The 15,978-nt window shown below is 38.9% G+C and overlaps 1 protein-coding gene across 2 annotated transcripts in view; it reads left to right on the top strand.

The window, feature by feature from the left end:
- The first annotated feature begins 226 nt into the window (after positions 1-226).
- Positions 227-15,978, top strand: part of LOC149813422 (thioredoxin-like 3-2, chloroplastic) — a 44,428-nt gene continuing 28,676 nt past the window's right edge. For both annotated transcript variants that reach the window (XM_089992087.1, XM_089992086.1), the window contains exons 1-3: positions 227-879; positions 1,097-1,171; positions 1,378-1,444. In XM_089992087.1, coding sequence (XP_089848213.1) covers positions 518-879; positions 1,097-1,171; positions 1,378-1,444 — 504 coding nt within the window. In that variant the 5' untranslated portion in view covers positions 227-517. The remainder of the gene's footprint in view (positions 880-1,096; positions 1,172-1,377; positions 1,445-15,978) is intronic.

Below are 15,978 nucleotides of genomic sequence, written 5' to 3'. Positions count from 1 at the left end.
CCGGTCTGGTATGAAATTTCACAAATCATACCCGGATTCATATATTAATTGGACCCTTCGGATCACCTGGTTTCTAATTGGACTTTCTTCTTTGTCACCAAACTCTGACCTTTAACGTTTGGTACGGGCTGTGTCCGGGTCAAACCCGACCCAACGCCTGAACCATCTAAACTCTCTCTCGTGCATCGCATGGGAACGATGATACAAACGATTTCGCGGAAAAGAAACAAAGTCTTGGAGATGTAGGAAAAGTTTGGTAATTCCCTGGATTTTCTTTCCCACCTAGGATCGCTCTCGCCATTCGCGGACCCCTCTTCTCCTTCCCTCTCTTCCACCTTCCAAATCAGCCACTGAATCAGTGCAACACTCCCCTCAAAGAAAAGGGGGGAATTTTTTTTGTTCCTATTAACTTAGTCAACATTTTGGTTTAATCTCAATCTCCCTATCAGAATCGCTTCCTTTGTGATTGTTCAGTATCATCGGATCACGTTCCTTTTTCTTGGGCTTCCCTTCAGCAATGCCCATGGATGCGATCACCCACAAGTTTCTATCCACGAATCTTCTGCACCCACAAAAAAATTCGGCTTTTGGAGCCGTCGATCCGTCGACAACAGAGAATTCGAGGTGGGTCGACCGATTTTCTGTTCACGGTGGCAGAAACCCATCAATTGTTTCAGTGAGAATGGGGTCCTCTTTCTTTGGCAAGAAATTCTTGGGGGTGAGCGGGATATTGATGATGGAAGCTTGGAATGTGGAGGGCATCACCCAGGATCTCGACTTGCCGTCTTCCATGGCACTGGAGAGAATCGACAGCGAAGAACACTTCAATCTGGTTATCGCCGAAGCGCAGCGGCTTCAAGAATCGGTGATCGTGGTCTGGTTCGTCTCAGGCTATCTTTGTTCTCTCCTTTTCAAGTCTTTTGGAAAATTAGGAGTCTCTATGCTGGAATTCATATGGGTCTTTTAGATATCTAGTCTGGGTGTTCAGAAGTTGCCTATGTTCTTTAAGATTGCTGTTGTTTTCTTCGTTTGGTGATGATGGTAATCCTGAACATGTAAAAACAAAGCACGTTATGTGGTTCCTTTGAACTTGTAGGGTGGCTAGCTGGTGTAGAAAATTTATATATTTGAAACCAAAGTTGGAAAAAATGGCACCAGCATACTATCCAAGGTTAGTGCTGCTCTTGTTATTGTGTGATTGTTTTCTTTCTGTTTTTCGTAACTCATTGAAGTGCAATTCTTAATTTTGAATGGAATTTACCAAAACTTCAGCTCAATTGCTATGTGGTTTTACAGTCTTCAAGTGTACCTTATTATCTGCAAGCTGAGAAGATTTTGTTTTGAGATGGATAATTGCTTGTTTTATATTTTCTGTAGGGTCCGTTTCCACTATGTTGATGTTAATGCCGTTCCGCAAAGGCTGGTTAGTCGAGCAGGGGTCGTGGTAAGTTCAGCATAGAATCCATGCGTGAACTCTTATTCTGCTTGTTTGTGGATATTTTAACTATGTTCTTTTCTATTCTTTCCATTTAAAGGTCATGGAAAATCGTAATACATGACTACCTCTTGTGAGAGTAGGATCCTAGATATAACACTTTTATTGTAACATCCCTACCACGAGACGCAAATGTGTAAATGGGAGTCTACATAACTAGAGACATTGAACAATATTTGCATTGCACTGGCTTCTTCATAGCTGTTTGTGAGTAAAGAGCGTGTGTGTGTGCACGCTCATGTGGCCATATATGTCAAGCTCAGAGAGGGAGATGGTCATGTCCTCTCAGCCTGTATGTATGTATGTATGTATTAATGTTGCTTTCTTTGTTTGTTGGCATGAATCCTGCTCTAGTAATGCTGAAAACTTATCATGGTTGCTATACTAGAGAGTGCAACCATTCTAGCTCTAAGTCTCGCCTGTGCTAGAATTGCAGCAGAGAAGAGGAAAACATTGTCCCCTCATTTTAAGAGGATTAAGCACTGTAAGCAGTTTAGGGCCTTTCCAGAATCCAGAATAAATCCAGCATTGTCAGCGAACAGCATGATTAGTGTTGTATTGGCACGGATGATGCCTTTCATAATTTTCAGCCTTGCTGCACTAGAAAGGGAAGAGCTTTCTCTCTCTCTCTCTCTGCATGTTTGCACAGTTTTTTTTATAGGCAAGTTGGGGTTAGTCAGACCCCTACCAGTTATACTACGATACCATTGGGATTCAAACTTGCAACGTCCCAACAGAAAGTGACGTGCACTAACTGCTCCTACCAGATAAGCAGGTGTCAGTATGTTAGACATAGGTTCAATGTATTGGACAAAATCATATATCATACACACACATGCACACATCGGTACATATATGTTTGAACTTTGAACTTCGAATTATGAGGAGAGGTTGAAAAAAGTTCTTGATCACAGAACTATAACAAGAGAGGGTAAAGCATGTTTCAACATGGAACTACAAAGAGAGTTGGGACCTATGTCACATGGGTGCAGGTGCGGGTGCGGGTGCGGGTGCGGGTGCGGGTGCGGGTGCGGGTGCGACACGGGTGCGCAATTTCAAAAATTTTGGACACGGGGACTCGGCTATATATATATTAAAAAAAAAAAAAAATATATATATATATATATATATATATATATATATATAAATAAGACTCGGTCAAAGTTGTGCCCATTAGGGGACAGGTGATGAGTTGTGAAGGCATTCTGTACACTTTCTTCATACAGGAATAATTCACTTTTGGGCACTTTCTTCATACACTGTAATAATTCACTTTCTTCATACAGGAAAAAACCACAAAAACTTGAGTTGTGCCCATTCTGTACTTAAAACTTGAAAGTGTACAGGTTTTTTAGTTGTGATGGATTTTTTTCCTTACAGCTGTAGCCCAGAAAATTTTTAAAAAAAAAAATTCAAAAAAAAAAAAATTCCAAAAAATGGACCAAAATGACCCTGGGTGCGTTGACCACACCCAGGGTCGGGTTGACCGAGTCCGAGCCGCACCCGTGTCCGCACCCGTGTCGGTGCGTGTCGACGCGGGTGCGGCGACCTTGGAGCCGAGTCCGTGTGACATAGGTTGGGACTAAATTAGTAATTCAGTGCATGAGGCTGAATGCAAATGATAGTTGTTATTTCATAATTCTTTATTTGATGATTCAAATAAATCCCTAACCATCTTGCCATTAAGAATCATCAAGATGCTTGTGTTTTTACTTTTTAGACACGAATAAAATTACTCTTTTCTATTTGATGCTTATACATACATACATACAGACATACATACATATATTTGACGTGTGCCCAGCCCAGCTGTTGTCACGGTTCCCCCGTCATGGACAAGTTTGCAGATTAGATTCAAAATATTATGATACCAAAAAATATGATATAAAAATAAAACATTATGAATTTTATAAGTCACCAAACTAGTACATCAAGCATCACAATCTACTATTTATTATGATGTATAATTGTCCAACTTGAATGCTTCCCAGTTGTTTTCTTTGAGCTTTGTATTGTTAACGTACTTTGTTGTTATATATATATATATATATATATATATGAAATACCCATCAGGGGTATTTGAATACTTTGTTGTTATATATATATATATATGAAATACCCATCAGGGGTATTTCGATCATTTCCTATTTTGTAATAGGGACTGCCTATTAGAATATGAATCGACATGGATCCCTTATTGGATCCATATCCATTTCGTGTTTTATAATGTTGTAATTTGTTTTTCTTATACAGGGCATTTTTGTCTTTGTAAAAAAGGGTTGTAACCCTATTTAATATAATAAAGGTTTACCGCAGCCGACTGTATAAAAAGAGGTTGCTGATTCTCAGAAAGCACGAGTTTCCCTCTTCCTCCCTTCCCATACCTTTCTCGATTTCCCCAACAACAAGTCTTGCCAGTCGAAGGGCAGTTTTATCATGGTATCAGAGTCGAGAGCCTAACGGCGTCATCAGACTCTTCCAGAAAGTGCGTCAAAGAGGTTTGCTTCAAAATCCAAATCCTTCTTCTACCGTCCTCGTATTATTTCTTCTTTTCTTCCTCTGATATTCTTTTCTCTCAAACCCTTGTCTGTTTCTTTTCCTTCTTCTCTCTTAACGCCTCCTTCTTCTCTCTTAACGCCTCTTTTGTGTTTCTCGATCTCGTTGTTATTTCTTAACTTCTGGTGTTACATTATTTATACTTCTGGGTTGCTGTTAAAACGTGATACAACTCTATTCTTTCTTTCATTCATATTACTTTCTGGGTTGCTGTTATAGCTTTCTTTCATTCATATTACTTTTTGGGTTGCTGTTATAGCTTTCTTTCATTCGTATTACTTTCTGGGTTGCTGTTAAATCATTATTTTTCTGGGTCATTGTCCTTAAAATCAGAAAATCAATATATTTTTGGTTGATTCCTTGGACTCTGATCTGCGTATTTTGTTGTGGGTATCTTTCCTGGATCACGTTACACCTTCGTTTCAGCATATGGCTCTTGTTTTACATCACATCAACATATTATTTGAGTATTTGGATTCTGCTGACAACATTATCAACCTTCAATTTTGAATATTTGGATTCTGTTGACAACATTGTTAGCCTGTAGTTTGCCTGATAAAAAAAAAAAAAACTCTTTGAGCCTCAATTCGGTCATGGACCCTTCTTTCTCCCAATTTGCTCTTTCTTCTAGCTTTTTGGGTCAACTCATTTCAGAGAAACTCAATAACAAAAACTTCTTGACCTGGAAAAGACAGATAATACCCTTTATTAAAAGTCAGGACCTCTTTGGACACTTGGATGGATCTGTCCCAGCCCCGTCAGAATTTATTGTGCAGGAAATTAAAGATGCAAGTAAAGATATCTCAACTAAACTCACTCGAAACCCTGAATTTGTTTCTTGGATGAAACGTGACCAAGCTCTAGTTGCATATATTACCTCCACCTTATCCCAGGAAGTTCTTATTGCCATTTCTGATGATTGCTCTGCCAAGGAGCTGTGGGAAAGATTGGTTCATACATACTCACAGATTTCAGAAGCTAGAATCATGTACCTTAAGCGTGAATTCCAATTACTCAAAAAGGGGACTATGAATATTATGGAATTCCTAAACAAAGTCAAGAGTATCACTGATCGTGGGGTGTAAGGTATCAGATCGAGACATGGTGCAACAAATATTGAATGCATTGGGACAAGAATATTATGTGTTTGTGACCTTGTTATTGTTAAAATATTATGTCTCTTTTAACTGTAAACTGAAATACCCATCAGGGGTATTTCAGTCTTTTTACTCAATAGGTGTCAGCCACCCTAATGGGCACATTTTTACTTTTTCTTTTTTTATTTACTTTTGCCTTTTACACCTTTTTCTTTTTACACTTTTTTCTTTTTAACCCTTGTGAAAGGGACAACTCCATATAGTTGTTGGAGCTGCCCCAACAGTCACAAATGTGACCGTTGGGTGCAGCTCCAACAGTCATTGAGCTGCACCCTGTGGCTTCTTTTTGCATTATAAATAGGCCTTAGTGGCCCTTGTAAACATATCTTTTTTTGTGAGAGCATATGCAATATCAGTGCTTTTGTAAAGCCCCTCTTGGGAACTTATGAATTGAAGTTCATTTCGTTTCATGCTTTTGTGCATGTGTATCCGTGCACTTGTGAGTGTTCTCCTTTGTGCACTTTTTGTATTTCTTGTATTGTGGTGTTACACACAATCTCTTTTTGTAGAGATTTTCACATGGTATCAGAGCAAGGTTGTTTGGAGAAAGAAATTGGTGTGATTCTTCTCAATATCAAGTGCCTCGGAAAACGTGCCTTCAACTTTTTGGTGATTGGAGTGGAGACTCTTCTTTATTCAATATTTTAGAAGATTACTACAACAAGAAAGATTTAAAATCTTATTGTGGTACGTATTCTTTTCTTTCTTCTTTCCTCTCTAATGGGTGAGAAAGACTCTCATTTTTCTCTTGGTTTCAAGCTAAATGGCTCAAATTATCACGTGTGGGCCGGAAATATGGAAGCTCACATCAAAGGGAAAGGGCTTTGGGGTTACATTTAAGGCTCGATTCCGGAACCAGAGCCTAAAATTACTTTGGTTAAAGAAGGGGAAATCAAAATCCTTGAGGGAGATGAAAGAACTAATGCTCTTGAGGAATATAATAGGAAACATGAGGAATGGGAAATGAAGAATTTCAAGATCTTGTCTTGGATTTTCTCTTCCGTTGAGACAAGGATTAATGTCAGCATTATAAAGTTTAAAAAGGCTTCTCAAGCGTGGGAGTATCTTGAGAAGATGTATACTTCTAGGGACTTGTCCCATAAGTATTATCTTCAAAAGAGAGCGTTAACTCTTGTTTAAGGTGATATGTCTATAAGAGTATTTTGCGGAACTCTCTTCAATTTGGGATGAGTTTGCCATGCTTGAACCCAAGTGGAGTGGAGAAGCCATAGAGCTTCGTCATAAGCAATTAGAAGAAGACCGATTCTTCAATTTTTTGAATAGGCTAAGGCCCGAGTTTGAGCAAATAAGATCTTCTCTCCTATCCTCTTTTACCTCTCCCTCTCTTGAAGATGTCTTAACTAAATTAAGTGGAGAGGAAACCCGTATGAGCATTAGCAAGCAAAATCCTAGTGTGCTTGCAATGTCCACAAATCAAGAAGAATATGATGGTGTTAATGTCGTTTCTAGACCCGGTAACAATTTAAGAACATATAGACCCCCTCATTTTAAGAATCAAAACCAAGGTAATCAAGGAGGAACAAGAGATTATAGCAAAATCTCGTGTCACTTTTGCAAAGAACCGGGTCATATCAAACCGGTTTGCCCAAAATAGAAGAAACTTCTAGCAATGGCAACTACATCTCAACCATCCAAAGAGGAATCTTCAAAAGAAGCTCTATCTCTCAATCAAATTGTGGAGACTCTTCAACCTCTTCTAAAGGGAGCTATTTCCGGTGCCGCCGTATCCACCTCTTCTCCTCCAGGTAAAACTTCTTGGCTCTTAGATTCGGGTGCATCATTTCATATGACCCCAAACATTTCATCTCTTTCCGAGTATTCTAAAAATGTATCACCTTCTTTTGTTTCGACCGCGGATGGTACTTCTCTCAAAATTAAGGGAATTGGAAATTTTAAAACCCAAAACTTCTTTATTCCAAAAATTAGACTTATACCAAAATTAAATTTAAACTTGCTTTCCGTTTCTCAACTCACGGACCTTGGGTGTAACATTCAATTCTCATCTAATAAATGTTTAATACAGGATCACTGATCCGGGAGATTGATTGGGGAAGGCTCTAGGAAAGGAGACTTGTACTACGTGGACTTTCTTCAAATTCCTAAAAACACCTTTTGTAATGTGGCCCAACATAAAGACATAAATGTTTGGCATAAGAGACTTGGTCATCCCAACATTACCAAGTTATCCTATCTATATTTTGTTAAAGATCTTTGTAAAAATACTTTCTCTTGTAATGATTGTATTCTTGGAAAAATAAGAAGTATACCTTTTAAACCAAGAACTATGTTTAGTACTAAACCTTTTGAAATTATTCACTCGGATGTTTGGGGACCGGCACCTGTCATATCCAAAGGTGGTTTTGCTTACTATGTGATTTTTGTGGATGATTTCTCACGATATTATTAGGTATATTTTCTCAAACATAAACATGAAGTTTTTTCATGTTTTAAAACATATCATATGATGATCAAAAATCAATTTAATAGTAATTTAAAGATATTTAGGACCGATTCCGGAGGTGAATATCTCTCTAATGAGTTTAAGAAATATCTTGAGGATTGTGGCATTGTCCATCAAAGATCGTGTCCTAAGACCCCAAAACAAAATGCTTTGGCCAAAAGAAAGCATAGGCATATCATTGAAACCACTAGAACCCTTCTCATTTCCCAAAATATTCCTAAAATTTTTTGGGCCGAAGCGGCTCTTGCTTCCGTCTATCTTATCAACCGACTTCCATCAAAAAATTTAAATAAAATTTCTCCCTTTGAGATTCTATATGAAAAAGAACCCGATTATAATAGGTTGAGAGTTTTTGGTTGTAAGTGCTTTGTTCTTACCGATAAAAATGATAAACTCTCACCAAAAGCCATTCCTTGTGCTTTCCTTGGCTATTCGGAAACTCAAAAAGGTTTTCGATGTTATGACTCTAAGAATGATAAATTATATGTTTCAAAGAATGTAACTTTTTTGGAAAATGATAGTGGTTTTGAAAAAAATGAATCTAATTTAGAAAATGCCGATTACTTTTTTCTTTTTGACCTTTTATCTAAGGATGATGATATCTCTAGTGATGATGAATCAACATATAATAGTGAAAATGAAATGGTTGTGATCAACAATAACTATAACCCTTCTACCCCGCAAGAAGAAAATGTATCTAGAGAACCCATCACTTATTCTCATAGAGATAGAAGCACCTTTAGGAGTGCTATTGAACTATATAGTGAACCTAGTGAGACTATTTTCACTCATGATTCTCATCCTAGGAGAACTGAAAGAACTAGAAGGACTCCCTCTAGATTCGTATCTTTTGATTCTTTCTCTCCTAAATATCGAGCTTGTTTGAGTGTCATTCACTCTTATTTTGAACCAAAATTTTTTGGAGAAGCCAAACAATGTACTGAATGGAGAGAAGCCATGAAGAGTGAACTCAAAGCTCTTAAGAAAGCTAACACTTGGGAATTTCAATCTCTTCCCAATGGCAAGAAAACTCTAGGATGTCGATGGGTGTTCAAGGTCAAGACTAAGAGTGATGGTTCTCTTGAAAGGTATAAGGCTCGTCTTATAGCTAAAGGGTACAGTCAAGAATATGGGATTGACTATGAAGAGACATTTGCTCCAGTAGCTCGTATGGTTACTGTCAGATGTCTTACCACCATTGCTTCAATTCGAAAATGGAATATTTACCAAATGGATGTCAAAAATGCCTTTTTAAATGGAGATCTTAATGAAGAAGTTTACATGGATGCTCCACCTGGTATAAAAATCCCTAAAAATAAAGTTCTTCGTCTTCGTAAAGCTCTTTATGGACTGAAACAAGCACCCAAGGCTTGGCACGATAGGTTTAACAATGTAATGACTGAAAATGGTTTCACTCCGTGCTATACTGACACTGCATTGTTTGTTAAGAAATCTGATGCAGGGATTGTTATATTATTGTTATATGTTGATGATATGTTAATAACAGGTGATGATATCAAAGGAATCAAGAGCATTAAATCTATTTTGACTTCAAAATTTGAAATGTCAGACTTAGGATTTCTGATATATTTTTTGGGAATTGAGGTTGCCTATTCTCAGAGAGGCTATTTTTTGTCTCAAACTAAACTTGCTTGTGAGATTCTTGATAGATCAAGAATCACAGATGACAAGGTCTGCGAAACTCCTGAAATAGTAGGTTCGAAGATGAAGATTGATGATGGGATTCTCTTAAAAGATCCCACTGTGAGAAATAACGCTCGTTATTCTCTGCATGGTCCTGTCATCTGCAAAGAGAGAAGAGAGAGAGGGAGAGGGAGAAAGAGAAAGAGATATCAAGAGAAAAGGGGGTCAGTCGATCGTGACTGCCCTCTCATTCTATTAATACAATTAGTGTATAAAACTAGGGTACGAAAATACCCTTTAAAAAGAGTTAATATACATTGTACACTTATTGGGTCTGGACCCGATCCATTATATAAATGGATCGGGTCAGACATATACAAATGACTTCTTCTTTTCACCCTCCCTCAAGTTGTGCATGGTGTTGGACCATGAACAACTTGTTCTTCAGAAACCAAAATCTATCCTTTGTCAAGCCTTTAGTGAGGATGTCAGCAACCTGTTCTTCACTTGGCACATACATAGGCTCAATCTCCTTGTCTTCAACCTTTTTCCTAATAAAATGTTGATCTATTTCAATGTGCTTTGCTCGACTATGGTGGATGGGATTGAATGACATGTTGATGGCACTTTGATTGTCACACAACAACAGTGACCGAGCAATCGGTTCTCCCATTTCTGTCAGGAGATGTCTAATCCATGTGCCCTCGGCCGTGGCAGTGGCCATCGATCTGTATTCAGCCTCGGTGCTTGATCTAGCAACAGCCTTTTGTTTTCTACTGCTCCAGGATACCAAGTTTGGCCCAATGAAGCTGCAATAACCGGATACTGATCGTCGTTCGTCTGGATCACCTGCCCAATCAGCATCAGCATAAGTGACGATCTCATGGCCCTCATGGCCCCCGCCTGGATCTAATTCTCTTTTCTTGTATACCAACCCATCACCAACTGTACCCTTCAGGTAACGAAGTATACGTTTGACTGCCTCCATATGTGACATACGAGGTTCATGCATAAACTGGGATACTTGATTAACCGAATAGACTATGTCAGGTATTGCAACATGCCCACTAAGCTGCGATACTTAGTGGGATCTTCATATATATCCCCTTCCTGTGACCTCAATTTCTGATGAATGACACTTGGAGTGGTTAACGACTTACAATCTGTCATGCCTGCTCTGCCAAGAATGTCCAACGTATATTTGTGTTGAGTAAGGATAAGGGTATCATTTCTGTTATCAACTTCTACCCCAAGAAAATATCGCAGCTCTCCCAAATCTTTCATCTTAAATCTCTGATTTAATAACTTCTTCACCTGCTCAATGTGACTTTTACAGTTCTCTGTGATGATGATGTCATCGACATATATCAACAGAAGAGTAGTGACTCCTTGTTCATTGTGAATAAATAATGAGTGATCCAAAAGAGACCGAGAGAAGCCATGCCGTTGTATTTCTAGAGAAAAACTGTCGAACCAGGAACGAGAAGCTTGTTTCAAACCATAGAGTGCTCTCTTTAATTTGCATACATATTTTTTGGCGTCTCGTTCTGCATATCCAGTAGGTTGTTCCATGTAGACCTCTTCTTTTAAATCCCCGTGTAGAAAGGCATTTTTTACATCCAGCTGGCTCAATGTCCATCCATGTTTAATGGCTAGACTCAACACAATACGAATGGTCCCCATCTTAACTACAGGACTAAAGGTTTCATCAAAGTCTTGGCCTTCCTCTTGTGTGAATCCCTTGGCTACAAGTCGAGCTTTGTACCTTTCGATGCTCCCATCTGGTTTATATTTTATTTTGTACACCCATTTTGACCCAACGACATTTCTGTTCAGTGGTCTAGGCACAATCTCCCATGTGCCACATTCATGTAAGGCCTCCATTTCTTCATTCATTACTTCTACCCATCTTCTAGAGCTCGCAGCTTGATAGAACATAAGGGGCTCATCCTCTTTACATATGGATGTCAAGAATAGCTGAAAGTCCAATGAAATTTTTTTATAACTTACCCACCTGTCAAGCGGATGTCGAATCCGTGAAGATCTTCTGATATCCATTTGCTGCGAAACAGATGATCCAGAAGGATCCGTGTTCATACAAGGAATGAATGAGGGTTCTTTCTCTCGCCGAGTGTATACAATACCCTTATACCTTGTTGGCTTCAAGTCACATGTGACAGTTTCCTCCGTTTGGGTCTCATTGGCTGAATCCTCATGTGGCTCATTCTGACTGCAATTTTCTGGACATTCTACTGTACCATTGGAGAAGAGTTCTGAATTTAACCATGGGTAGTATACCTCAATGCTGGAGCTTGAGTTATCAGTATCCACCATAGTTGAATTATTATCCTGATCAGCAAAGTTCATTTCATCGAAAATAACATTCCTTGATATTTTGACACGCTTACTCAGGGGATCATAACACCTGTACCCTTTGTAATCTTCGGCATATCCTATAAACCTGCATTTCAAAGCTTTATCTTGGAACTTGTGCCTGAGTGAGCTATCAATGTGCACATAACAAACAAACCCAAACACACGTAATTCATGATAATCAGGTTGTATGCCAAAAAGAGAGAAGTATGGTGACTTATTTTCTAAGATATTCATGGGCAAACGATTTATCACATGAACTGTGGAGTGGAAGGCCTCAGTCCATAATGATGTAGGGAGATTGCTCCCGTGCATCATGCTCATTGCAGTCTCAACAATATGTCGATGCTTCCTCTCAGCAATCCCATTTTGTTGAGGTGTATGAGGGCAAGACACTCTTCTCTTTATCCCATTATGTTGAAGAAAATTAACAAAATCACTCGAGGAGAATTCACCTCCTCCATCACACTGGAAATTAAGAATGTTGGTAGAGAAATGATTTTGAACGAAAGAGTGGAATTTCTGGAACAATCCAAAAACTTCTGATTTGTGCTTCATAAAGAATATCCAAGTATAACGTGAATAACTATCAACGAAAATAAGATAGTATTTACTGCCAGAAAAAGAAGTAATTGGAGCAGAACCCCAGACATCTGAACAAATGACCTCAAATGGCCTTGAAGCTCTTTTATTAATGGAAGCAAAAGGTAAGACATGACTCTTACATAGATGATAGCTAGAACATTTTGTATCAACGACTTCTGAACTCAGACTGGACTTAGGAATAAGATTATTCATGACAAGTTTTTCAATAAAATGGCGACCACAATGGCCAAGACGACTATGCCAAAGTCTTGGCTTATTACTTTCAGAAACATTAAATAAAAAATCAGAATCAAAGACTTGGTGAGGCTTCAAGGATGAATAGTTGGGATGAATGAAGGAAGGATCTTCTTGGAAGATGTACATGTTGCCCCATCGTTTTCCTTCATCGAATGTCCTCCTCATGCGAAGATCCTTGACATAAACAGAAGAGGGAGTAAATTCAACTGAAGCATTTGCATCATCAACAAGCTTTGAGACAGAAACAATGTTCTTTTGAATATTAGGAGCATGGATGACACTTGGAAGTTTAAGAGAGGACTTTGACATGTGTATAATGGCATTTCCAGTATGTGAGATGGCATGATGTGATCCATCTCCTGTGACAATGCTATTCTTTCCAACATAAGGTGTAATAGTCAAGAGTTTACCTACATCACCTGTAACATGAGTAGCTACTCCAGAGTCGACATACCAAGTTCCTTTGTCATTTTGTTTCATATTCAATCCTGCCAAGGCTGCCAACAACAACTCTTTTACTTCTCCATCCTTTCTAGCCTCTGCTTGTGGAGCTTTCACTTTGTTTTGAGGATTAAACCAACAGTTCGCTTTAATGTGCCCTTTCTTGTTGCATAGGAAACAGGTGGGAATGGGTCTTTGTCCCTGAACATTGGGTGTTGGAAGTATGCCACGACCTCCATAGTTATTTCTCCCTTGTCCTCCTTTTCCTCGAAAAGAACTTCCTCTACCTCGACCATAACTCATTCCCATAGCCAACACATCTTGTGTTCCGGAATTCCCATGAAAGGCTTCAGAGGAACCTTTCAGATTCATCTCATATTGCAACAGTTTTGCAACGAAGATCTTCAAACTTTGGAAGTTCTGGTAAACATAGTAAGGTTGTCGTCATAACATGATAATCTGGCCCCAATCCACTCAAGGTTTGTTGTACTTTATCTTTTTCACTGACAAGACACCCAACAACAGCCAACTGATCTGTGATGCCTTTCATTTTATTCAGATATTCCATAATAGACATGGAATCTTTCTTCAGCATCTGAAATTCTCGCTTAAGAAACATAATTCTTTCCTCAGAGATTTGTGAATATGTTTGAACTAACATATCCCACAGTTCCTTTGCCAAATAATCATCAGGAAGAGCAATAAGGACCTCCTGTGAAAGAGTTGAGGTAATATACGCCACTAACGATTGATCCCTCTTCATCCAAGCAACATATTCTGGATTCTTGTGAAGAACAACAGATTGTTCTCCTTTATCATCGGCTTTTTCTTGCGAAAGGAATTCTGGAGGTGGTGGAATCGATCCATCCAGATGGCCAGAGAGGTCCTGACTCTTTATAAACGGGATGATCTGTCTTTTCCAGGTTAAGAAGTTACAGTTATTCAGTTTTTCAGAGACTAGTTGGCCGAGGAAACTTGAGGACAGGCATGAATTCCCATGAGTAAAATCCATTTGATTGAACTGACACTTAGGTATATAAAAAAAACAAAACAAAACACTGCTTTGAGCACTCGACCAGTGAGAATACTCGGCTGACAGATGTCAACAGAGAGAGCAACAGAAAACAGAAAACAGCAGGGATAAACAAACAGCAGACACTTCTTTTCAGAGCCAACGAAGACAGAAAACAGCAAGGATTAACAAAGGGAAATCAGATTAACAAAAAGGAGAATACTCGGCTGACAGATGTCGACAAAGAGAGCAACAGTGATTTGCAGACACTTCTTTTCAAGCCAACGAAAACAGAAAACAGCAGGGATTAACAAAAGAAAATCAGATTAACAGAAAAGAAAAACACATAAATCTGAAATGAAAAACAGAATCACGATGGTAGAATCTCAAAGGAAAAGGGTTTCAGAAATAGGAAAGAGGAAAGAGTTTTAGAAATAGGAAAGAGGAAACCTGTTATCGTGGAACCGACGTCAACCAGCCTCTTTTAGATCCACACAGATCCACTCACCTGTGCCTTACGTTCCCTGATTCACGTTGATGCCTCAGTCGAGTTTTTCAGAAATAGAAAAGAGGTAACCTGTGCCTTACGTTCCAGATTCACCCTGCCTTACGTTCCCAGATTCACGCTGATGCCTTTCGTTCCCAGATTTACGTTGATGGACAGGAAACGATGCAGCCCACGCAGATCCAGACCGAGATCAACCAGCCTCGTTTAGGCCAACCACACAGATTCACGCACCTGATGCCTTACGTTCCCAGATGATAGCTCTGATACCATGTGAGAAATAACGCTCGTTATTCTCTGCATGGTCCTGTCATCTGCAGAGAGAGAAGAGAGAGAGGGAGAGGGAGAAAGAGAAAGAGATATCAAGAGAAAAGGGGGTCAGTCGATCGTGACTGCCCTCTCATTCTATTAATACAATTAGTGTATAAAACTAGGATACGAAAATACCCTTAAAAAAGAGTTAATATACATTCTACACTTATTGGGTCTGGACCCGATCTATTATATAAATGGATCGGGTCAGACATATACAAATGACTTCTTCTTTTCACCCACACCTTACCGGCAACTGGTTGGATCCCTAACGTATCTCAGCATTACCAGGCCTGATACTTCTCATGCAGTACATGTTGCTAGTCAATTTCAACATGCACCTACTACAGTCCATATGAGCGCCATCCTTCGCATCATCAGATACATAAAGGGTACAGTAAACAAGGGAGTATTTTTATCTTCTACATCTGAATTAAGTTTAATTGCTTATACTGACTCTGATTGGGGAGGTGACACAAATAACCGTCACTCCACCACTGGTTTCTGTATTTTTTTAGGTGAATCATTAATCTCTTGGAGATGCAAGAAGCAGCAAAAAGTATCGCTTTCATCCACCGAAGCTGAGTATAGAGCCATGGCATCTACTACCATAGAGATTGTTTGGATTCGCAACTTGTTGGAAGATATGAATATTCAAGTTCAAGGGCCCACAAAATTATGTTGTGATAATAAAAGTGCAATCTACATTGCCAAAAATCACATATTTCATGAGCGCACGAAGCATATCGAGATGGACTTCCACTATGTTCGTGAAGAATATTTAAGAAAAACCATTGACCTTCCTTATGTTACATCAGAATATCAACTGGCAGACTTCTTCACCAAGGCGATGTGTTCTTCAAGATTTAACTTCTTGGCAAACTTTCGGTCATGACACCCTAAGTTTGAGGGGGAGTGTTAAAATATTATGTCTCTTTTAACTGTAAACTGAAATACCCATCAGGGGTATTTCAGTCTTTTTACTCAATAGGTGTCAGCCACCCTAATGGGCATATTTTTACTTTTTCTTTTTTTATTTACTTTTGCCTTTTACACCTTTTTCTTTTTACACTTTTTTCTTTTTGACTGTTGTGAAAGGGACAGCTCCATATAGCTGTTGGAGCTGCCCCAACAGTCACAAATGTGACCGTTGGTGTG

This window comes from Nuphar pumila, chromosome 16 (genome assembly GCF_984573655.1).
Source record: "Nuphar pumila chromosome 16, dmNupPumi1.hap1.1, whole genome shotgun sequence".
Taxonomy (NCBI): Eukaryota; Viridiplantae; Streptophyta; class Magnoliopsida; order Nymphaeales; family Nymphaeaceae; genus Nuphar; species Nuphar pumila.
Note: the sequence above shows the minus strand (reverse complement) of the source record. Positions and strands in the feature narration are given on the sequence as shown.